The 25,790-nt window shown below is 40.4% G+C and overlaps 1 protein-coding gene and 2 long non-coding RNA genes across 3 annotated transcripts; all 3 read left to right on the top strand.

Moving 5' to 3' along the window:
- The first annotated feature begins 9 nt into the window (after nucleotides 1–9).
- Nucleotides 10–9,045, top strand: LOC121321004 (regucalcin-like). The gene is given in 6 exon segments (XM_041259892.1): nucleotides 10–172; nucleotides 673–855; nucleotides 1,259–1,474; nucleotides 3,320–3,451; nucleotides 4,270–4,424; nucleotides 8,850–9,045. Coding segments are annotated over 6 exon segments (900 nt in total). The 3' UTR covers nucleotides 8,901–9,045.
- A 6,030-nt stretch (nucleotides 9,046–15,075) lies between these two features.
- On the top strand, nucleotides 15,076–22,056 carry LOC121321033. The gene is made up of 5 exons (XR_005950908.1): nucleotides 15,076–15,413; nucleotides 18,291–18,331; nucleotides 18,446–18,496; nucleotides 21,527–21,609; nucleotides 22,015–22,056. It is a non-coding gene; the product is annotated as an uncharacterized LOC121321033 (long non-coding RNA).
- A 152-nt stretch (nucleotides 22,057–22,208) lies between these two features.
- On the top strand, nucleotides 22,209–24,972 carry LOC121321001. The gene is made up of 3 exons (XR_005950902.1): nucleotides 22,209–22,223; nucleotides 23,847–23,958; nucleotides 24,687–24,972. It is a non-coding gene; the product is annotated as an uncharacterized LOC121321001 (long non-coding RNA).
- Nucleotides 24,973–25,790: the final 818 nt, after the last annotated feature.

Here is a 25,790-nt window from a genome sequence, read left to right as displayed (position 1 = left end):
TTTCAGACCATGTCCTCCATCAAGGTGCAGTGTGTTGTGAAGGAGAAGAACATGATTGGAGAGAGCCCGGTTTGGGAGTAGAAGGAAGGCACCCTTCTGTATGTTGACGTCTCGGGGCAGAAGGTGTGCCGATGGAATCCAGACACCAATCACATACAGAGCATTCAGACTGGTGAGAAATAACATACTTTCATTTCTATCAAGTTCACTTTGAATCGTCTCTGAAAACCAGGGGCAGGCACCCCAGTCCACTCCATTTCAAGACTCGAGGCCCTTAATTATTTATTTAATCTCCAGTGTGATCCCCCAGGGTTTTCTCCAGTGCACAGTGTGATCTCCAGGGTTTTCTCCAGTGCACAGTGATCCCCCAGGGTTTTCTCCAGTGCAACGTGTGATCTCCAGGGCTTTCTCCAGTGCACAGTGTGATCTCCAGGGCTTTCTCCAGTGCACAGTGTGATCCCCCAGGGCTTTCTCCAGTGCACAGTGTGATTTCCCCCAAAGCTTTCTCCAGTGCACAGTGTGATCTTCAGGGTTTTCTCCAGTGCAAAGTGTGATCCCCCAGGGCTTTCTCCAGTGCACAGTGTGATCTCCAGGGCTTTCTCCAGTGCACAGTGTGATCCCCCAGGGCTTTCTCCAGTGCACAGTGTGATCTCCAGGGCTTTCTCCCCGCAGACGCCTATGTTGGCACGGTGGTCCCTCGCAGGTCTGGGGGGTATGTCGTTGGTGTTGGGACCAGGTTTGCTGCTGTGGATTGGGAGAGACAAACCATCACCACCATTGCCCACGTGGACAAGGACAAATCCAACAACAGGTTCAATGATGGGAAGGTGGACCCGGCTGGCCGTTTTTTTGCAGGTACTGTGACAAGCAGGCTCAGATTATTGACACACTCGTTAAAGTGAAATCTTACTGTCATGTACTTCCATACACATTATACACGCAGGTCTCAAAACTGCAATTTTGACTGAAACACATTGCATCGAGGAAATAAGGGTCCTATTGTATATCAACTTCATCAACGCCCAGGTTTTAATACAAGCTGGATTAACCACAGAGTATAGGCAAAAAGCTCAGGTGTGTCTTATTAAAGTCAGTGGAAGTCTTCTTTTCATCCCTGCATTTATAGCTTAGATGATTGAAATAGAGGTGGGGTGGGGGGTTCACAAGAGCAGCATTAACTAAAACCATGGCTGGCAGACAGGTCTTGCTGTAGTACCAGATCCCATCTCCACCCTATTGGTTTTGTTCTTGTTCAAAGGGACCATGGGTATGGAGGTGCGCCCAGCTGAGCTGGAGAGAGGCCAGGGCTCGCTGTATACCCTGAACACAGACCACTCTGTCAGGAAGCACTTCGACCAGGTGGACATCTCCAATGGGCTGGACTGGTCCCTGGACCACAACACCTTCTACTACATAGACAGCTTGTCTTTCAGTGTGGATGCCTTTGACTACGACCTGCAGACAGGGAGTCTCTGTAAGTGTTTTCACAAATGGGCACGTTAATGCAAACTGTTCCTCGGCCATGCCTTGTATTTACTCAAGTGAAACACAAATCTTCAAATGTTGCTAAACGTAGCTCCAGAATGATAAGCAAGTAGCACAAGACAATCACAGTTATTGCAGAATAAACTGTAAACATGGTTAGTGCGTTGCTGTGACCAAGGGAAGTTTGCAAACAAATAAATGTTGCAGAAACTAAAACTTAAGGAAAGCTTTAAGTTTCTGCTGGAACAAATCATCTTTCACAAGTCTTAAAAAAGGTGAAGCTTTCTGCTGCCTTCTGTCCACAATCCATGATGCTGCTTCAAGTGCATGGCTGTCAAGGCTATGAGTGATAACTGAGTGGAGACAGACCCACTGCTCATAAAACATGGGGAAAGCTTGCCTGTGTGGAGCTTAGACAAACTTCTGAGCTTTCCCTCATTCATAAGTGAAAAAAGGTAAAATCCTCCACATATTTGGTAAGTGGCAGGTAGAAGATTATGAAATAGTATTAGCCTGGATGCTTTAAATAGTAAGTAGCGGGGTTATAGCAATCCTCGTCCCCACGTGCTGCTGCTACTGTTTAAATAATGTACCTGTAATATAGTGTTCCACGCCCCCACGTGCTGCTGCTACTGTTTAAATAATGTACCTGTAATATAGCATTCCACGCCCCCACGTGCTGCTACAACTGTTCATATAACGTACCTGTAATATAGTGTTCCACGCCCCCACGTGCTGCTGCAACTGTTTAAATAATGTACCTGTAATATAGTGTTCCACGTCTGCTACTGTTTAAATAATGTACCTGTAATATAGCGTTCCACGTCTGCTACTGTTTAAATAATGTACCTGTAATATAGCGTTCCACGTCTGCTACTGTTTAAATAATGTACCTGTAATATAGCGTTCCACGTCTGCTACTGTTTAAATAATGTACCTGTAGTATAGCGTTCCACGCCCCCACGTGCTGCTGCAGCTGTTTCAATGGTGTGCCTGTCATTCTTTCTTTTCACTGGTATCACCCTAACAACTTTTTATACTTCTGTCTTAGTCTATTTCAAAGTTTGTTTCAAAGCTCTTTTCAAAATGTCCGCTCTAGTGCACTAGTAGTATAAGCATTATTGTCCACATTGTCAAACAGGTAACACAGCAATAATGATCCATGATATGTAAGAAAACACACAGCACTAATGTGTAAGTTAGTAAAAAAAAAAAAAAAAAAGTATAGTTTATTTTAGTAATAGAATACAGAGTAGCTACCTCTGGTCTCATTTATACATGTGAGCTTCATCTGCTCAAGGCACAAGACATGTGCAGCATTTCAAATACAAACAATTTCCATATATGGTTATCAATAAGCAGTTTAGCTAATTTCTCCTTACGTGGCTCTTAGAAATGTGTTATTATTAAGCAGATAATGCACCAGGAGAGAGTAATAATAAAGGACAGGGCAGGGCTCCAGCTGGTTTTGTCTTTGCACAATAAGTTGTTTGTTTTTTTCTTTTTGTTTTTTTTTCTATTTTAAATCACTCTTCCTATGTACTAGAGCTGACATTTTGAGGACAACAGTTGTAGCAACACATGGGGTTGTGTAACACTGTATTTTCTGGAACCCTGCTACTTGCTCTATAAGACTCCATGAGCATTACGAATATGCTAGGGATCGTTAATGACCATAAATGACCTTTGGCCAGTCTAAAAAAATACACTCTGTCAAAACTTTGTTTATCCATGGACTAACTGTAAGATTAGTTGGTAGTATTTTAGGATTAAGCGTTTAATGTGTTGTGTGCGTAATCCTGCCTCATCCTGCGTTTGTCAATGGTGTGCACAGCTAACCGCAGAGCCCTGTACAAACTGGAGAAGGATGAAGGGATCCCTGATGGGATGTGCATTGATAGTGAGGGGAGACTCTGGGTTGCCTGCTACAATGGAGGAAGAGTCCTTCGTATAGACCCAGCCACGGGTAGGTGCATGTGCCTGTACAGCTCTGCTTCTCGCTCCACGGGACTGCTTCTGAATCCCATGACTAACATGGGTTAGGGAGCACACCCACAATCCAGTCTTTGCTTACAGAATTGTGTAGGGAAACGAGCAGTGGAGGCGCTTCTAGGCTTTTGATGCCATGGTAACTACACTCACTTATTTCTATTTAAGTCCATGAATGTGTTTGTGATGTCATTTCCTAGTCTATGTTGATGATGTAATGATCTACTATTCCTTTATATTTAACCCTTCAGGCATCCTGGTATAGAATCTGTTTATCCATTTATTTTCCTTTATTTTTCTATATTGAATGTTATCTAATTTAAATTCTTCTAAAACTACAATTTTTTTGTAGTGTTGAACTGTGGTTCCTTTACTTTATTTCTTATGTTTGATAGGTGATTTATTTATTTATCTCTTTCTCAAGTGATTTTTTTTTTTTCAATTTGATATCAATATTTTTAGTTGTAAAAGATTTCCGGCTGGTTTTATAGAGCCTGATTAGCGCTACTCCTGGTCTACCTAACGTTGCCTCAGGTGAGGTGTTCCGAGATTAGAGTTAACCTGTGTATGAAACCAGCCATTGAGGATATAAAAGCAATGACGTAAAGTTGAATTTTTGACTCTCTTCTGTCCAGTTACACTGAAAAGATGAACCCAGCCAGTATATAAATACAGTATTGCATTGCATCTGGTCAACACAGGACACTTCAGCTTGAGCCGCAGCTGTTAAGAGCAAGTACATGTTCACAACTAATGACCGCTTAGTAAATGGTAAATGTTTTTTTTTCTCTGTAGGCAAGCGAATTGAAACGGTGAAGTTGCCTGTTGATAAGACCACCTCACTGTGCTTCGGAGGGAAGGATTACTCGGAGCTGTACGTCACCTCAGCCTGCGAGGGTATGGATGATGCGTGGATGGCCAGGCAGCCTGAAGCAGGAGGCATTTTCAAGGTAGGGATGCAGCAGCTCTGGAGTCTCATTCATTATTCATGAGAACAGAAGTAAAGATTAGGGATGAGAAAAGACCATTCGGCCCAGCAAGGCTCGTCCGTTGTTAGCACACCGTTCTCCCCTCCTGGAGGGGGAGTGGGGGAGAATCTTATAAATAAAATATACAAACACACACATATATACAAAATCATTTTTAAAAGAGTAAATCTTGTCCTGATTTTGAGTGTGCGACCAATTGGTCTTTTGGACTCCAATCTATAAATCAAGGTTGGTGGATTGAGTTAAGAAGGGAGCGTAAGCCCAAACAGACTTTCTTTAGTTTTAATATACAATCACCTTATATGGTGGGGGTCAAGAAGAGCTACTTCCTTGTAGTGAGCCCTGGGCAACATCTCTGACAGCAAAAAGCTCTTCAAATCGAACTTACCATGCAATGCTTAAGCAAAGCAATGTTGGGCTTGGTTAGTACTTGGATGGGAGACCGCCTGGGAATCCTGAGTGCTGTAGGCTGCATGTTAAGCTCATATATATATATATACCTTTATGGTTGGCACCTCATTGGGGTTAAGCAATGTTGGGCTTGGTTAGTACTTGGATGGGAGACCGCCTGGGAATCCTGAGTGCTGTAGGCTGCATGTTAAGCTCATATATATATATATATACCTTTATGGTTGGCACCTCATTGGGGTTAAGCATTGTTGGGCTTGGTTAGTACTTGGATGGGAGACCGCCTGGGAATCCTGAGTGCTGTAGGCTGCATGTTAAGCTCATATATATATATATACCTTTATGGTTGGCACCTCATTGGGGTTAAGCATTGTTTATACCTTACGTATAACACAGCTTGGAGAAATAACAACCTGTGATTGGTTAAACAGCATCATGTGACTGTGCGTGCATCATTAAGAAAGACAATCAAAATACATCTAAAACAGTAAAAATAAACAAGTTTAAAGTAAACAATAAAATACAAAATAGAGAATTAAACAGGACTAGGACAGAGAATTCAAAACAGAAAGATAGGAGACTCAGAAATGGAAATGGTAACAAATACACTAAAGATAAAACAGAAGACATAGTATTTAATTTATCAAGGAAAACTTTAACCACACCCCAGAAAGCGGTATTGAGTAAAGGACTAAAGTTTATACCGACTAAAAAATACATTGATAAAGATAAACTGGCCACCGAATTAAAGGAATGGGAGAGACACATGAGATTAGCAGAATATCTTTTCAATGAAGAGATCTCAGATTCAGAGAGTAATTACCAGCATGGGATTAAGGTTAATAGTACAAGCACGTGGACTCCTCCGGATGGAAGAGACAAGTGGTTAGACATGTATATTGAAGTAGTTAAACAAGAAATTATAGTAGGACTAAAGAAAAAATGTAAACTTAATTTAACCAATATTGAAGAACAAGCTGTGACTGAGTTGTTAAATGATGATGATATAAGTATAAGACCGATAAAGGATCGGGAATAGTGATAATGAACACAGAGGTCTATATGAAATCTGTAGAATGTGAATTAAAGAATACGGATACATATGAAGAAGTTAAAAGCAATAGGATCAATAGAGGTTAAGGACATTGCTGAGAGACTATACAATAAAGGCATTATATCAAAAGAATTTAAGAAATACATGCAGCCACATAATGCAAGAACAGGCCCTAGCAAGAGGAAATCCTAAAATGCACAAAGAAAATCACCCTATGCGAATGACAGTCAGCACGATTGATAATCCAACACACATAATAGCTGAAATAGCAGAAAAACAACTTCGGTCACATGTTGAGAAATTACCAAGCTATGTTAAGGATACAACACAATTTTTAAAAAGACTTGACTCACTAAAGCACAACCTTCCAGAGAATACAATTTTATTTTGCATGGATGTAAAATCCTTGTACTCAAGTGTCCCTCATAAAGAAACTTTAGAAGCTGGTCAAAAAGCACTAGATAATAGACTAGATAAATCAATACCCACAGCAGAGGTGCTGAACATGATCAACGTAGTTTTAGAAAACAGTTATTTTACATTTGTTGATAAAAATTACAAACAAAACGATGGTACCGCAATAGGATCTAAACTAGGAATGCATTTTGCCAGTACATACATGGGGAAATGGGAAGAACAATTACTTAGAAAATCAGAAAGAGAACCTTTAGAATACATTCGGTTTGTAGATGATATTTTTGGGGTTTGGACACATGGAGAAGAATCTCTTTTCCAGTTTCATAAAATGGCAAACGAAATACACAATAATATTAAAGTGGACCTTCGATGGACAAGAAAAGAAATAGAATTTTTAGATACCGTAGTAAAACTTGAAGAAGGTTCAATTGAGACTGACCTCTTCTATAAACCTACTGACATGCACCAGTATTTACACATGTCCTCTGCACATCCAATACACACTAAAAGGGCAATCCCAAAGGGGCTAGGAATAAGAATACAAAGAATATGCTCTAAAGAAAGTGACTATGTAAAACAAAGACATGTATTAAAAACAAATCCTAAAAAAAAAAGAGGATACAAAGAAAGAATTCTAGAGACAGAGTTAAGAAAAGTGGATAAACTAAAAATAGATGATCTACTAGATTATAAAGACTCAACAAAAAAGAATGAACTAATTAATTCCAATAAATATATATATATATATATATATATATATATATATATATATATATATATATATATATATATATATATTTGTTAAAAATAATTAAATAAACAAAATTAATTCAAAAGTTGTGCATGCTGATGCGCTGGGGAGACCATATCAAGGCTGATCCTCAGAGCCAGCATTGCATGATAATATAAATATAAGTTTATATAAAATAATGTTAATTAGAGTTAATATAGATTTAAAGATATAAGTAAAAGTGATGTCACGTATAGAACACCATTACATCATGTAAGAATAAATCATGGATTTGAATATAAACAATAACAAGTAGTTGTCATGCCGTCAAACACCTATAAACACCTCCAATGTTTTGATTCAAACACAGGCTCCCTTGAGAAAGATATGTACAACGTATCCAAACGTTGGGCAGCTGGCTCTTTGAGCTTATATATATATATATAGCGTATAGCGTATAGTGTATAGCACGGCTTGGATACTAATGAGCTGCTTCACGCTGAATAAACCACTCTGCACCACTACATTCTAAATTCCATGACAAACTGCCATTTTAATTACAAAACCACAGCCAAAAATGAGTGGCATTTCACCTATTTCCTTTAATATATTTGGGGATGAAACTCCACATAACTGGTACAACACCAACTTCCTGAGTGAAGACAGTTTCATAACCCCGAGATGGACTGAATACATATTTTAATAGTAGAAATTTTAACATCTCTGCTGACAGCGAGTTTAAAACCAGCAACAATGTATTCCTGTCAGTCATCTCTTAGAAAAACAGGTAATGACAGGGCCTGACACGACCCCCCGAATTGCCAGCCTGGATTTTAACGTTTGCGGGAAACTGAGGTACTGTCCAGACATCGCTGTTGGATTGGTGCATAAAGTCTGATTCGATCGTCAGCTTCATCTGGCACGACGTGGACTCAAGGGTGTCCGACAACTAACAAAAACATAACAAAAGGATGAAAACGTACTAGAATATGTGTGCCTCGCACATAGCAAGTTCACAAACTCACTTCAAGATCGGGCTTCAGTCTCCAGCGCAGCTGCTCTCCTTACTGTCTTAGTGTCATCTGAAACTCCGCCCGTCATCACAGCTTGTATCCAGTCCTCCAGTTTCTAGTGAGATGGCACTTTCGAAGCAGGAATTCACAGTAAACTAATGTGCAATTTATTTTTAATAAGCAAACAATCAATTAAATTAAATTTGGGACTATATTACACTACTGATGTATACTCAATAAAAGTTTCTGGTTTTGTCTTGATTTAAAAATGTGTTTTAATTATTTTAATTATTTTTCATCCCCCAAATGACAGCGTTATAAGCAGTATAACCCTTGGACCTTATCACCGCCCCAAGCATGGTATATCATGAGAACCGCACAGCCCGTCGTGATTTATACCTTACATATATATCCACCACCGCGACCTTGTAAAGGATTAAGCAGTTAATGATAATGGATGGATCGATACATATATAAAATATATAAAATCTCCACGCTGGGCTAGCCTATCCAAAAATGAAATCTGGGCTGGTGTGCAGCCCTCGGGTGGGGTATTTGTTGTCTGTTTTACCTGCACTGATAAATACCTTGATTGTATCCCTGAGTATTACATGGAAATGATTTTAATGAGCAAGCAGCCTCTCTTCAGCATTAGTACCCTGTATTGTATCATTTTTCATTTATCTAAGTTCCACATTTTGTATTTATTTTTTACATGTGCAGTGTTTGTAATGATTTGTAAATGTCATTGTGTTCTGTTACAGGTGTCAGGACTGGGTGTTAAAGGAACTCCTCCATACTCATTTGCTGGTTAAACGCAGCTGGTTTTAGTTTTGTATTGACACCTGGCGTGCTTTACATTGTGTAATTTAGAGTACACTGCAACTAAACTATAGGGTTGTAAAAAAAAAAAAACTACTGTAATTGTTTCATTTTATATTGAACTCAAATGAATAAAAAGCTAATGTACTTTTACAACTACTAAGCTATATTTGTGAATGTTATCTGGGAGTCCTTCCATTATATAGGATGATAATAAGAATAATTTTAATTTAAATATAGCGCCTTTCACATCGACGTATCCCAAGGCCCTGCACAATCAAAATGTCCAGGATACAAATTAGTAAACATTGCAAACTTAAATACAAGTAATGACGTCAATAAAATTATAATGGAAAACCACTTTGCTTTCTGTGTGTTTTTATTGATTATATGTTTTATGTGTTATGTATTTCATTATATATTTTAGCTGAAGCCTCACATCATGCCTTACCAAAGGGTACTGCTTGGTATTGCTGCTTGGTGTTGCTGCTTGTATTGCTGCTTGGTATTGCTGTGTTACTACACTTCTGTTAGCCAGCAATCATTACCACGGATTCAATAACCTTTGAGTTTTTTTCAACATATCAGAAACACACACAAAGGAGCATTTTCTTTCTGGGTCATGGCCTAGGCTCAGTGTAGTAGATGGTATTGCTATCCTCTAGGCTCAGTATAGTGGATGGTATTGCTATCCTCTAGGTTCAGTGTAGTGGATGGTATTGCTATCCTCTAGGCTCAGTGTAGTGGATGGTATTGCTATCCTCTAGGCTCAGTGTAGTGGATAGTATTGCTATCCTCTAGGCTCAGTGTAGAGGGTGGTATTGCTATCCTCTAGGCTCAGTGTAGTGGATGGTATTGCTATCCTCTAGGCTCAGTGTAGTGGATAGTATTGCTATCCTCTAGGCTCAGTGTAGAGGGTGGTATTGCTATCCTCTAGGCTCAGTGTAGTGGGTGGTATTGCTATCCTCTAGGCTCAGTGTAGTGGATGGTATTGCTATCTTCTAGGCTCAGTGTAGTGGATGGTATTGCTATCCTCTAGGCTCAGTGTAGTGGATGGTGTTGCTATCCTGTAGGCTCAGTGTAGTGGATGGTATTGCTGTCCTCTAGGCTCAGTGTAGTGGATGGTATTGCTATCCTCTAGGCTCAGTGTAGTGGGTGGTATTGCTATCCTCTAGGCTCAGTGTAGTGGATGGTATTGCTATCCTCTAGGTTCAGTGTAGTGGATGGCATTGCTATCCTCTAGGTTCAGTGTAGAGGGTGGTATTGCTATCCTCTAGGCTCAGTGTAGTGGATGGTATTGCTATCCTCACTATTTATAAATGTACGGAATGTAAAATTACTGTATTTTTTTATAATTTGTAAGGTGTTTTTATTTTTAATTCACTGAAAGAGAAAGCACTGTGACTTTTCAGTTGTTTTTCTTCGTTTCAGTTTTGTTTGCTGCAATGTGCTTTGTTTTTGTAATGGTAAAACACAATGTTTGGCTCTGCTAACACAGACACATAAGAATGCAGTAGTTCTACAATTCTGTGGTTAAGGCAGGGAAAGAACTCCTGCAGTAAGAAGGCAGACTAGCGAAAATGAGTTTAGATTCCCCAAAAAACTCCTTTTAACCCTAGTGAAGAACTCTCAAACCAACAACATGCGTAGAACTGTATTTGTGTAGTAGCTCTGTGTTTGTTTGTCAGTATGGGGATGGGAGTGACAATGTGCTGTGGACCTTAGCCTTGCTGTAACCAAGAATTTGAGTTACCCTGCTGTAGACAGAGCTGAGACAGACTGGAATGATCAAGTATATTAACTGTAATGTGTGTCTATATAAGCTTCAGCTAGCATGTTTACCTGTTATACAAGTCTATACAGGTGGTTAAAAGCACAGATTCACAAGCCTTGAACGATTGATTGTGAGAAACTTGCTTCTTATTGTAATCTTCTCCTACAATGTGCTCGCGTGTATGGTATGAATAATATACTATAGCACAGGTGCAGTAGTATGGTTTGTGTATGAGCATTGATATGTATGAAATCTAACCCTAACCCTAACCCTTTCATTATAGGTAGAAAGTAATGACTTCTAAAGTCAAGGGGACAGTAGTGTACGTGTTGATAGAAAATGTAGAATGAAATCTGTTGCTTCAGATTAGAAATTGAAAGATAGAATGTTGATGGACAACAGAGAGAAGACTATAGATGATATTTCCTATCAAATAGTTTATTGGTGTTTTTTAGTGTCCACATAATTTACCAGCATTATTTTTCAATATAATAAAATAATCTTTATTCTTAAATATGTACATATAGGATTGTATTATTAATGTTTACCATTACCCTCATCATTTTATTCTGAATATTTTTTCTGATTTATTTGTGTAAAATAAATGTGTAAATAAAGCGAGTTGTAAATAGAGAAGTTTAACTTAATGACCACTGAAAACACAACTTGGGAACTAAAACGTAACTCTCCATTAACACACCTTTAACATACCACTGCAGTTTGACATGAACGCTGTAATGATTCAGCATCGGTACCAGACCGGTTTTGTTTGGTCTTTTCTAATAGGCTATAAAGCCAACACAACATTGTGTTTTTTTTCAAGGAATATAATAAGTGTGTCAACTTTAATGCCGTTCCACTAAATGTCGTGGCATTAACCGACAAATTGCTCATTAACTACCAGGAATTAACCGATTTTAATCACCTTCAAAAGAAAAGAGAATCGCCCTGAAAAGAATCGATAGTCTCTCCCTCACAACATCCCACACCAGCTTCTTTTCTCAGCTATTTTTATTAGTTTTTTCTGCCAGCTAAGAAGCTGTTCACATGACTTTTTACATCGCTTTCATTGGCTAGTTTATTCTATGATGTAATGTTGCTTACTTAGATCAACGGTCCTTTGATACGGCTGCTTGCAGCAAAGTTGCCAGAAACTTGTAGCGGGCACATCACTTTCTACAAAAAAAGTAGCCTTTTGTACATTTTTTCTAACAACATGAAGCTAGTGTCCCCTCAGCTTAAGAGGGAGATGAACCAATATATCCAGGAAGTAGGATAACCAAGACCCAAAGTATTGTTTCCATTCTGGCTTCTGCACCTCGACGTAAAAGAACCGATATAGCACCGGAGGATTTGTTAATATGAATTAATCTTCATAGTCCCTTAAGTTACATGTAAATACTCATTTGAAAAGGACTGCAACTTTGCAGATAAGCTGTGAATTTCACTTTTACTGTTTACACTGTAAATTCCATTTTGGAAAATATTTATCACCTTGTATGTCTTGCAATACTGTAAATGAAAACAAAGATTCACTAATTAAGAATTGGTATTTTTTTCATCTTTGTTAATTGAAAACCAACTCAAAATTAAATTTAACGACATTGATTTTGTTGAAAAGTTGAACTATAAATGGAGGAGGGAGGAAGAAAATTAGTGAAAATATTTAAGATGAATTTGATAAATATTATAAATCGATTGCTGAATGAAATGACACAGAGTTTTTAAATATTTCCTTGACATTCATGTTCATCTGGCCTGTTCAGGCTATAGGCAATGAGTTACCATCATGCACTTTTAGATGGTTTGTGGTTTGGGCCCAGCAAACCAAATATAATAACTTATCTTGAGCCCTTTATGAATGAATGAATGTAAGACCATGGAAACTGCTGGTGTTCAGTGTTGCTTGAATGATGTAACACATGTATGTAGGGTGGCCTTCTGGCTCCAGATTTACCAGAGTCTTTGAGACAGAACAGCTTTTCAAAATTCCCCTTAAACAAAGTAACTGATGTGTAAATGAGCTCCACCTTTGCTGAGATTAATCCTGTGGTGGAATTGCTGTTTGTAGTCCCCCTGATCAGCTGCTTCCCATCAGATCTATAATGATTAGCTATGGATGAATAGATGAGAAACAGGATGAAGCTTTGCTTGGGAGAATATTTGCATATTATTGGTGATTGAATATTGATGAACAGACCATAAATAGCAACTAAGTGGCTGCAAAAAAATATATACATAAGAATAATACAAATACATAAGAATTGTATTCATTTTTATTATAATTATACAAGTGTTTGATGCACATGGCAATTAAGCACTATTATTCATTTTAGCAAAGGTGTAATGGTTAATTTACATGTTAATTGCTTTCAAGTTTGAAATCCTGTTCTGTCTCAGTGTCCGGTAAATCTGCAGCCAGGTGGCCACCCTACATGTATGTCCTGGAGAATATGGGTGTAGCTGGTTCTACCATTAAGGAGGGGTCATTTCCAGAGGGAGAGGATTTGCCAGGGTATATCCATACAGTAAAACTGTTCCTCCTAACCGCACACATGAGGAACTGTTACACATACTAATGGGGTAAAAGGTCCCTCTTTACTGACCATGTTAGTGTATTTCAATTTGGTAAATGGTTTTGCAGTAGATTATATGTGCTGTATTCTATTAGGGTGTTCAGATTTTGTAATAGTTTTTATATTAGAACTAATTATTCTGTTATATTACTTTCTGGAACAAATGGAACTGAGAAGCTGGGTGTGGTGTTTTAGCTCAGGAATGTGACGGGGGCCTCTGCATGCATGAGAAGGGAGAATCTCTTAGGTAACAGATCCCAAGGGAATGTCTTTGTGCAGGTTGTGTTACCAGGTAGAATATATTATGCCACGTTGAATTTAGTGGAAGGAGGGGGTCATAACTGACATCACTACAAGGGCGTGTTTATAAAACTGTATTGAATGTATTACTCTGGGCTGTTGATCTTGCTGTAGCCCGGAGCACGCAGCTCTGTCCATTTTAAAATTATTCTTTCTAAGCTACAGAAATAAACATAAATTTGACTTATATAATATTGTTTATCAGTTTTATTTTTCCATACAAGAGGTAACTAGGCAATTGCTTGGGCTTTGGTTTGATACTAACTAACAGGTTTCATGGTACATTGTCAGTCAGACTGAAAAGTTATTCTCAAATCTTACTCGTGTCCCTCATTCAGTCAGTGAAAAAGATAGTGGAAAGCTTCAGAATACAGGATTATTTTATTATTCTACTCTTTACCATGCTTAAAAGGCATGCTTCCCACTGTATATCTCTGTCACCTGTTACTTCTGGTTCAGTGAACTTTTATTTTGTTAAAATCTTCCCTCTCAACCCTGGATTTGGATCTAGTGAACATGTATCTTTAATAAGCTTGTCGTTTTCACTGAACGTTTATATGGAAGGTGTCATGTTACTTACAACATGCATATTTTATCACATGCGTGTGATGCTGTCAGAAACTGGGGGCCTTTGTGGTGTTCTAGCCCCTTTGTACTTGAGGGCCATAACAATGTGCTGCTGCATCTCCCTCAGGGAACACAGGGAGCACTACAAATTATAAATACCTTTCTTAAATTTCAAACTTTGCCAGTGCATTCAAAATCATAAACCAAAAGGCTGAGGGTTATGATGCTTTGGATTGCTGGAGCCTAGCTGGCTAGCCTGGGTCTTTAATGAACACAGTGGGAGGTGGGCTAGCAGGGCTTGTCAGTCCAGGTTTTGAGTGGTACATATTTGGGGATTTTTGTGAGCTGGAGGCAATCAGCTCACCAGCTTGTTAAAAATATGAATAGCTTGAATCACAGGGATCTCCAAAAGAGCTGGTAACACATATACAAATTAGGAAGAGGGAGAGATGATTCATCTGAGTACACTAAATAAATAAATATATTATATATTAATATACAATTCTGCCAGTGGCATAACAATGCTATTTGACATCTAACTGCTATTTCAAGAACTAATGCCTAAATGCCCTACATGATTCCTACTAAACACTAATACTAAGAAAAATAAAAGCTATAACATGAATACAGAAATTAAGAATCCACCTGTTTAACAGATACAAATATTAAATCCTACACAGAATTTTAAAGGCAAGCACTCCTGAGGTAAAAAGACTCCTTCAGGGTTTATATTTCTGTTAACCAATCCTGCAGTACTACAGGTCAGTACTAATTCTGGCAAGATCCGACAGGACCTACGTTTCTGTCAGACTTGCAGGATTCCTTCTGGTAGTCATAAGGGCTTAATGTTGGACTTCTGTAGGACTTTTTTTTTAAATAAGGGCAGTTCCAGCCGTGATTACTCACACCTGTTTTTCTCCCAGTTTGTACAGTGTGGTATTACTTGCCATGTCGAAAAACACGGGGGTCTGTATTTCTAAGCTCTCCAAACTGGTACTGTTTGTTAGAAACGCTAAAATGACACAATCTTACAGGTTGAATTCCTCAGGAAGCTAATGACGCTTCTTTGTCAATGTCCGTATGTCATGCTTCGAGATCTCCCTACACGAACATATTGGTTTGACCCAAGGTCTGCATTGTGGCTAACCAGCTGACAGAAACCTTTATAACAGTGACTGTGAACACGGCAGGCTGGCAGGAGGGACGCCTCAACGAAATTGAATCTTTTTATTACTCCCAAAAATATCTTAAAGAAGAAAAAGCATCGGACCATTAACAAAAGAAAAAGGGTAAGGAATAGAGAATATCAGATAGTTATTAAAAATTAAATAAGAAGTTATCAGGGTTATGTTATTTATTTTAAAACTTAGACTAAACAGTAGTTTTTACGTGAGTTAGGTACAATATTTCGTTTCATTTAAAAACGTGTAACTTAGTTGTTCTTTGCTGATATTGATGTTCACCTTTCATATCGAAACGCTTGTCCTTAATAATAATTCAAACTCTTATTCGTTTAATAATAAACAATTAGGTGTATTATGTAAAAAAAAAAAAAAAAAAAAAAAAAAAAATAGACATAAATTGATTCATAAAAAAGGTGACTCTAGGGTGACCAGATTTCCAAAGCTCAAACCGGGACACATTGTTAAATAATTGATAAGACTAATTAAATCATTTAAATATAGGCTACTTTACTAGCTTTTAAATAGCCATTCTCTCACTTTTAGTATGTTTTTTAAAGCAGCTAGCTAATTACAGTACACTCCCGTGGTGTACAAATTGTGGCTAATTAGTTTAAGAAACCATATTGTGTTATACGTATTAATAATAATAATAATAATAATAATAATAATAATAATAATAATAATAAATCATTCGTTCTCTCTTTTTTTTTTTTTACTCACTGGGTCAGGCTGTATTTGTTAATGCTTGCTACCTTTCGTTGCTGTCCGGCTAAATCCCGGCAGAACTGAACAGCTACAAAATGACTGTATTCCACACAACTGTAGATTCATATTGAATATTATAAACTAGGTGAAAACACGGCGGGCACTGAGGAATAAGCGTAGGCTTACGCCTGTGTTAATCACTTTATAAAAATAATGTTCTTGATTATCTTTCCTTACAAAAAAGTACTACTACTATAAAACGGGGTGGGGTAAAAGCCGGTACTTTAATTAATTCAAGTGCATTAAAAAGCAGCATGGAAAGAAACACACACGTGAGGAGAATATATTACCAATCAGAACCCATTAAAAACGAGTTGTCATTAACCCTTTCCGGCCCAGGACCTTCTTTTCATCACCAGAAAGCTCCCGGAACACTGGGCTCCGAATATGCACAGAGAATGAAAATGATACACGCAATACAGCTAGTGGGAACAACATCACACTACTGAAAGGAAAACAAAACACCAAACCGACCTTACGAGATTGCATGTTTCAATCTTGTATTACTAGATTGCATGTTTCAATCTTGTATTACTAGATTGCATGTTTCAATCTTGTATTACTAGATTGCATGTTTCAATCTTGTATTACTAGATTGCATGTTTCAGTATTGTATTACTAGATTGCATGTTTCAATCTTGTATTACTAGATTGCATGTTTCAATCTTGTATTACTAGATTGCATGTTTCAATCTTGTATTACTAGATTGCATGTTTCAATCTTGTATTACTAGATTGCATGTTTCAGTATTGTATTACTAGATTGCATGTTTCAGTATTGTATTACTAGATTGCATGTTTCAATCTTGTATTACTAGATTGCATGTTTCAATCTTGTATTACTAGATTGCATGTTTCAGTATTGTATTACTGTATTGTATGTTTCAATCTTGTATTACTAGATTGCATGTTTCAGTATTGTATTACTAGATTGCATGTTTCAGTATTGTATTACTGTATTGTATGATTCAATCTCTTTTATATATCTGATCTGTAACTTTACTAATATTATACATTAATGACATTATTTGAATATTTTCAGTATTTTTTTTATATTTTTTTTATCAAGGTGTTTGGGTTTCATATATTGATGTAATCATACGTTGTCAAAGAAATACATTTCTTATAATTGAATTCTGCTTTAAACAAATGCCTATAAATTCTGCCACAATAAGCACGATTGTTGGAAAACATGGATCGAGAATTGATTAGCAGTTTGCTGCGCATGTGGACTGGCAGAGCTATACTGGTGTTCTTTTCTGAAAAGAGACTAATATTGAAGGTAGCAGACTGTTTGGTTCAAATTACATGCACTGCTTACAATTGATAGAGACCTTGTGTCTACAAGCTTCTTGCCCAGCATTGACTGCAAGCTAACAAGATAACAATGCTGTGGACCAGAAGGGGCCAGGCTGTAAGACTTTGGAATGCAAAGCATAAAGGGGCTAAAAGGCTCCCAGGGACTGGCATTGGACCCAAAGGTTCTCAGAGAGAATAAGAGATAACGCCACTGGGATCAAAGGGTCTCAAGCAAAACGGAGAGATATAAACAAGGAAGATGACAAAAACTAGATTTATGGACCTTTTTGGGGCGCCAGGGGTTTGAAGAATGCACTGAGTTCAGATGTTGTCACACAAGACTACACACACAGACACACACACACACACACACACACTAAATTAAATATATGGTAACAGAATAATGTGTTGTACCTTTGCTATTGGTTAAATATCAGAGAAAGTGAAGGTGGACCATCTATACAGAGGGGTATTTAATGTCATGCAAACATTGTAATGATGAGCATTCTGTTTGTCCTGTACCTGGGACCAGACTCCCTGCATATTTCAATAAACCTAACAACTGATTGAAGAAAATGACTGCATTTTGCATTGTGCATTTTCTTGAATCTACTTACTCACCATCCATTTTTTTTAAAGTTACTTCAATGATTGATATCTTTTTGTTGCACTGTTTTGTCACAAGGCAGTCAAACTCCGCTACATGTAATTCTAAAAGCATTAATTGATGTCGATCAACACAGGCAAGGCACACGACTAAAAACGAGACGTCTCAAACCACTGAACTTCTGTGAAGACATCTGGGTATCAGATAATGTTCTTTAGAAGTAAATGTCTGTTTTAAGTGCTTCACACAGATTCCCTGGGTTACTTCGGTAAATGTCACTGTAGATGTCATTTTGTGTTCTGTTCTTTTAGAATGATGAAGATAGTGTTGCTGCTGATCCTGGGTGTGGCAGGTAATGATCATTTAATAGTAGGAGTCAGTAGATATGTCACAATAAAGCCTGCATTCTTTCTTTCTTTATTTATTTATTTATTTATTTATTTATTTATTTATTCATTGATTGCAGCTGGACGTCCTGCCAATGAGACGGCTGTGGGGATATCCAACAGTGCAAAAGGTAAGAGAGGCACAGAGACAGTATTTCAGCACATACATACAGTAAGGTATGTGTATATTGTTTTTGAAGCACTTCACACAATAATTATACCAGGAGTGAGCTGAAATTTGAAATAAGCATTGGAGAGTTTCATGGAAACTGGATTACATACATAATGTTGAGAACAGTACAGAACGAACACCTCTTACATGCTATAGAAATGAATGACAGTCAAACCTACAGCAGCAGAGCTGCGCAGTACTAGTATAATAGAACACAGCCAGTGAGCATCTCTCTCTTCCTGCAGTTCCACCCCCCTGCTATAATAGAACACAGCCAGTGAGCATCTCTCTCTTCCTGCAGTTCCACCCCCCTGCTATAATAGAACACAGCCAGTGAGCATCTCTCTCTTCCCGCAGTTCCACCCCCCTGCTATAATAGAACACAGCCAGTGAGCATCTCTCTCTTCCCGCAGTTCCACCCCCATGCTATAATAGAACACAGCCAGTGAGCATCTCTCTCTTCCCGCAGTTCCACCCCCCTGCTATAATAGAACACAGCCAGTGAGCATCTCTCTCTTCCCGCAGTTCCACCCCCCTGCTATAATAGAACACAGCCAGTGAGCATCTCTCTCTTCCCGCAGTTCCACCCCCCTGCTGTAATAGAACACAGCCAGTGAGCATCTCTCTCTTCCCGCAGTTCCACCCCCCTGCTGTAATAGAACACAGCCAGTGAGCATCTCTCTCTTCCCGCAGTTCCACCCCCATGCTATAATAGAACACAGCCAGTGAGCATCTCTCTCTTCCCGCAGTTCCACCCCCCTGCTGTAATAGAACACAGCCAGTGAGCATCTCTCTCTTCCCGCAGTTCCACCCCCCTGCTGTAATAGAACACAGCCAGTGAGCATCTCTCTCTTCCCGCAGTTCCACCCCCCTGCTGTAATAGAACACAGCCAGTGAGCATCTCTCTCTTCCCGCAGTTCCACCCCCCTGCTGTAATAGAACACAGCCAGTGAGCATCTCTCTCTTCCCGCAGTTCCACCCCCCTGCTGTAATAGAACACAGCCAGTGAGCATCTCTCTCTTCCCGCAGTTCCACCCCCCTGCTATAATAGAACACAGCCAGTGAGCATCTCTCTCTTCCCGCAGTTCCACCCCCCTGCTATAATAGAACACAGCCAGTGAGCATCTCTCTCTTCCCGCAGTTCCACCCCCATGCTATAATAGAACACAGCCAGTGAGCATCTCTCTCTTCCCGCAGTTCCACCCCCATGCTATAATAGAACACAGCCAGTGAGCATCTCTCTCTTCCCGCAGTTCCACCCCCATGCTATAATAGAACACAGCCAGTGAGCATCTCTCTCTTCCCGCAGTTCCACCCCCATGCTGTAATAGAACACAGCCAGTGAGCATCTCTCTCTTCCCGCAGTTCCACCCCCATGCTGTAATAGAACACAGCCAGTGAGCATCTCTCTCTTCCCGCAGTTCCACCCCCATGCTGTAATAGAACACAGCCAGTGAGCATCTCTCTCTTCCCGCAGTTCCACCCCCATGCTGTAATAGAACACAGCCAGTGAGCATCTCTCTCTTCCCGCAGTTCCACCCCCATGCTATAATAGAACACAGCCAGTGAGCATCTCTCTCTTCCCGCAGTTCCACCCCCATGCTGTAATAGAACACAGCCAGTGAGCATCTCTCTCTTCCCGCAGTTCCACCCCCCTGCTGTAATAGAACACAGCCAGTGAGCATCTCTCTCTTCCCGCAGTTCCACCCCCCTGCTATAATAGAACACAGCCAGTGAGCATCTCTCTCTTCCCGCAGTTCCACCCCCATGCTATAATAGAACACAGCCAGTGAGCATCTCTCTCTTCCTGCAGTTCCACCCCCCTGCTATAATAGAACACAGCCAGTGAGCATCTCTCTCTTCCCGCAGTTCCACCCCCCTGCTATAATAGAACACAGCCAGTGAGCATCTCTCTCTTCCCGCAGTTCCACCCCCCTGCTATAATAGAACACAGCCAGTGAGCATCTCTCTCTTCCCGCAGTTCCACCCCCATGCTGTAATAGAACACAGCCAGTGAGCATCTCTCTCTTCCCGCAGTTCCACCCCCCTGCTGTAATAGAACACAGCCAGTGAGCATCTCTCTCTTCCCGCAGTTCCACCCCCCTGCTGTAATAGAACACAGCCAGTGAGCATCTCTCTCTTCCCGCAGTTCCACCCCCCTGCTATAATAGAACACAGCCAGTGAGCATCTCTCTCTTCCCGCAGTTCCACCCCCATGCTATAATAGAACACAGCCAGTGAGCATCTCTCTCTTCCCGCAGTTCCACCCCCCTGCTATAATAGAACACAGCCAGTGAGCATCTCTCTCTTCCCGCAGTTCCACCCCCATGCTATAATAGAACACAGCCAGTGAGCATCTCTCTCTTCCCGCAGTTCCACCCCCATGCTATAATAGAACACAGCCAGTGAGCACCTCTCTCTTCCCGCAGTTCCACCCCCATGCTATAATAGAACACAGCCAGTGAGCATCTCTCTCTTCCCGCAGTTCCACCCCCATGCTATAATAGAACACAGCCAGTGAGCATCTCTCTCTTCCCGCAGTTCCACCCCCATGCTATAATAGAACACAGCCAGTGAGCATCTCTCTCTTCCCGCAGTTCCACCCCCATGCTATAATAGAACACAGCCAGTGAGCATCTCTCTCTTCCCGCAGTTCCACCCCCATGCTATAATAGAACACAGCCAGTGAGCACCTCTCTCTTCCCGCAGTTCCACCCCCATGCTATAATAGAACACAGCCAGTGAGCATCTCTCTCTTCCTGCAGTTCCACCCCCATGCTATAATAGAACACAGCCAGTGAGCATCTCTCTCTTCCCGCAGTTCCACCCCCCTGCTGTAATAGAACACAGCCAGTGAGCATCTCTCTCTTCCTGCAGTTCCACCCCCCTGCTATAATAGAACACAGCCAGTGAGCATCTCTCTCTTCCTGCAGTTCCACCCCCCTGCTATAATAGAACACAGCCAGTGAGCATCTCTCTCTTCCCGCAGTTCCATCCCCATGCTTTGGATATGCAATCAGTGGAATGTGTTATCGATTCTTCTCCGTACCAAAGATATACACTGATGCTGAGGTATGTACTTTTGAAGTTTGGTTTGGAGTCATTTTACGCTTTTTGGCTCACTTGGTATTCGGAGCCTCTCACAATTTCATTTAAACAGACATCAGGTCTACCACTTCTACAAGACAGTAACACGTTGCATTTGTCATTTGAAATGGCAGTGCTTACTAGTGTCACGACTGGGTAAGAACAAAAAAAGACAGGACAAAAAAAAAGCAGATCCCAGAAAAGACTAACTTTACCTCCTGGTTGCACAATAAACAGGTTCTAATAATGCTACCCCCAAAGACGGAAGAAAATGAAATGTGTAATAGAATAGGTTGCAAGTTAATGATACCTATAGCTTGTATATGTCTACACCCCCTGCTGTTGCAAATGCTCCTTGAACTACATGGAGCTGTGTTATCCCCTCCCCAGTTCTACTGCAATAATAATTTCCCCAGGTGGACTCTACCTGGCCCCCTGCAGTTGCACAATGCAGGTCTTAATACTCACACCCAGCTTGTCTGCTTATAGACTCTACCTGTACCCCCTGGTGTTGCACAATGCAACAGGGGCTAATGTTACTCTACACTTGTCTGCTTATAGACTCTACCTGTACCCCCTGTTGTTGCAACTTTTTAAAGGTAAGCAGGCACTTGCTGCTTATAGACTCTACCTGTACCTCGTGCCTGTTGCACAATAAACAGGTCCTAATAATGCTCCACACCCAGCTTGTCTGCTTATAGACTCTACCTGTACCCCCTGCCTGTTGCACAATGAACAGGTCCTAATAATACTCTACACCCAGCTTGTCTGCTTATAGACTCTACCTGTACCCCCTGCCTGTTGCACAATGAACAGGTCCTAATAATACTCTACACCCAGCTTGTCTGCTTATAGACTCTACCTGTACCCCCTGCCTGTTGCACAATGAACAGGTCCTAATAATACTCTACACCCAGCTTGTCTGCTTATAGACTCTACCTGTACCCCCTGCCTGTTGCACAATGAACAGGTCCTAATAATACTCTACACCCAGCTTGTCTGCTTATAGACTCTACCTGTACCCCCTGCCTGTTGCACAATGAACAGGTCCTAATAATACTCTACACCCAGCTTGTCTGCTTATAGACTCTACCTGTACCCCCTGCCTGTTGCACAATGAACAGGTCCTAATAATACTCTACACCCAGCTTGTCTGCTTATAGACTCTACCTGTACCCCCTGCCTGTTGCACAATGAACAGGTCCTAATAATACTCTACACCCAGCTTGTCTGCTTATAGACTCTACCTGTACCCCCTGTCTGTTGCACAATGAACAGGTCCTAATAATACTCTACACCCAGCTTGTCTGCTTATAGACTCTACCTGTACCCCCTGCCTGTTGCACAATGAACAGGTCCTAATGATACTCTACACCCAGCTTGTCTGCTTATAGACTCTACCTGTACCCCCTGTCTGTTGCACAATGAACAGGTCCTAATGATACTCTACACCCAGCTTGTCTGCTTATAGACTCTACCTGTACCCCCTGCCTGTTGCACAATGAACAGGTCCTAATGATACTCTACACCCAGCTTGTCTGCTTATAGACTCTACCTGTACCCCCTGCCTGTTGCACAATGAACAGGTCCTAATGATACTCTACACCCAGCTTGTCTGCTTATAGACTCTACCTGTACCCCCTGCCTGTTGCACAATGAACAGGTCCTAATAATACTCTACACCCAGCTTGTCTGCTTATAGACTCTACCTGTACCCCCTGCCTGTTGCACAATGAACAGGTCCTAGTGATACTCTACACCCAGCTTGTCTGCTTATAGACTCTACCTGTACCCCCTGCCTGTTGCACAATGAACAGGTCCTAATGATACTCTACACCCAGCTTGTCTGCTTATAGACTCTACCTGTACCCCCTGCCTGCACAATGAACAGGTCCTAATGATACTCTACACCCAGCTTGTCTGCTTATAGACTCTACCTGACTCTACCTGTACCCCCTGCCTGTTGCACAATGAACAGGTCCTAGTGATATTCCACACCCAGCTTGTCTGCTTACAGACTTTACTTTTACCTCCTTTAAAAGGTGAGCAGTGTGTTACACTATTGTGTTGTCTCTTCAAAATATACACTGAAAACAAAGCACCCTATGTGTAAGACTAAGCCCAAAGTGCACCTAAGCATATACTGTTCAATTGTGTGGCTTCAGCCTAGAAATTGCAAAACTATGAGTGTCTAACCCAGACTGTCCCTGTGTCCCTCTTAGTCTGGACAGTATAAGTGGACAGACGGGTCCTCCTGGAAATACACTGGCTGGAAAGCAGGAGAGCCAAATAATAGTGGTGGAAAAGAAGACTGTCTGGAAATATTCCTTGCTGGTGAGCAATATGACTTGTCATGAATACATTACAATAGACAAGAAGACTGTCTGTCTGGAAATATTCCTTGCTGGTGAGCAATATGACTTGTCATGAATACATTACAATAGACAAGAAGACTGTCTGTCTGGAAATATTCCTTGCTGGTGAGCAATATGACTTGTCATGAATACATTACAATAGACACGTTCTAATAGATTGGAGGATCAAGACGGGTTGTGGGACCAGACTGGGCCACATGCAATTTATGTTATTGAATGTATTTTGTACCTAATGGGGGTTAGCTAGTATTACATTAAGAGCTTTGTCATGCTTTGATCACCTGTACAGGAACACACACATTGTATGTGCAGTTGTTTCCTGCTTATTATATTACAGCCGCTGATTAGTCTTACTCAGTTTATACATTTAAGATTGACACATGCTTTGGTGCAAGGCTTCTGATAGGAGTTGAGAAAGACTATGATGAAGATGTGCACAACTGAACAATTAACAGTGGCTTTATATGTTCATTTGAAATCTGACTAATCAATTCACCAAACACAGTGCAAGACTCATTGAATGGCTATCCTGAGTGCATCACACGGATATCCTTGGCCAGGGAGAGATAGGAAATGCTGGGGTTTCTGTACTAGACAGGTCTAGCTTCCAGTAGCTGGTAGATTGAGAAGGACAATAACTTTTATCAACACTACAAGTGAACTGTGTTCTTACCTCTGTTCTTCCAGATAAAATGTGGAATGATCAAAACTGTGCAGAAAGCAAGCCGTTCATCTGTTCCTTTCCGTACACTGCCTGACCCTGCAAGGAGGAGGAGGAGGATGGACAGGGCATGCAAACATTTGGAGTGTACATGTTTAATCATTAATCTAGCCTAATTCTACTAACTTACTTCCAGTAGACCTCAATGTAAAAAGAATAATCTACTGCAGTACTGCATGTTCTATTTGTAAATGAAACTTTAACACATCAAATCCAACTATCCTTATTTACAAATAAAAATGCATACCTTTACATTACTGTTGAAACACTGCATTGTTTCCAAACACTTTCAAGTGTATTATTGTGTTATGTGAAATCAGTGGCAGTGCCAGGCATAAGCACACCAAGCAAACTCTTAGGGCCCCAAGCAGCGCAAGGTTCAGGGGGGGGGTTATCTTTTTTTTTTTTTTAACCAGAATCTAGAATGTTGTATTGTACTCATTTAAAAATAGACAGTATATTTTTTTTCGATGAAAGCGATCCTGAAAAAAAGTATTTACAATCAAATATACTGTCTTCTCATAAAACTATTAGTGATTACATTTATAAACAGCAACGTTTGCAGTGACAGTAGGGTCTTCGCAGGACAGTGCTGCACATGCACATGTGCAGGGTGTGTGACAGTAGGGTCTTCACAGGGCAGTGCTGCACGTGCAAGGTGTGTGACAGTAGGGTCTTCGCAGGACAGTGCTGCACATGCACATGTGCAGGGTGTGTGACAGTAGGGTCTTCACAGGGCAGTGCTGCACGTGCAGGGTGTGTGACAGTAGGGTCTTCACAGGGCAGTGCTGCACGTGCAGTGTGCAGGGCAGTGCTGCACGTGCAGGGTGTGTGACAGTAGGGTCTTCACAGGGCAGTACTACATGCACAGTGTGCAGGATTTGTATAGCAGAGCTATGAGGCCAAGGCTGTTGAAAAGACCTTACCCCTCGGCAAGATAAAAAATAAAAAATGTAGATGGAATCCATACAAAAAGAAAAGTATTGTTTTTTGCAGATCACTTGAGTGTCAGTGTAAATGTATAATTGTTTTTTGCGGATCACTTTAGTGAGTGTCAGTGTAAAAGTATA

Source organism: Polyodon spathula, chromosome 9 (assembly GCF_017654505.1).
Source record: "Polyodon spathula isolate WHYD16114869_AA chromosome 9, ASM1765450v1, whole genome shotgun sequence".
NCBI classification, from domain to species: Eukaryota; Metazoa; Chordata; class Actinopteri; order Acipenseriformes; family Polyodontidae; genus Polyodon; species Polyodon spathula.
This window is presented reverse-complemented; position numbering and strand designations above follow the sequence as displayed.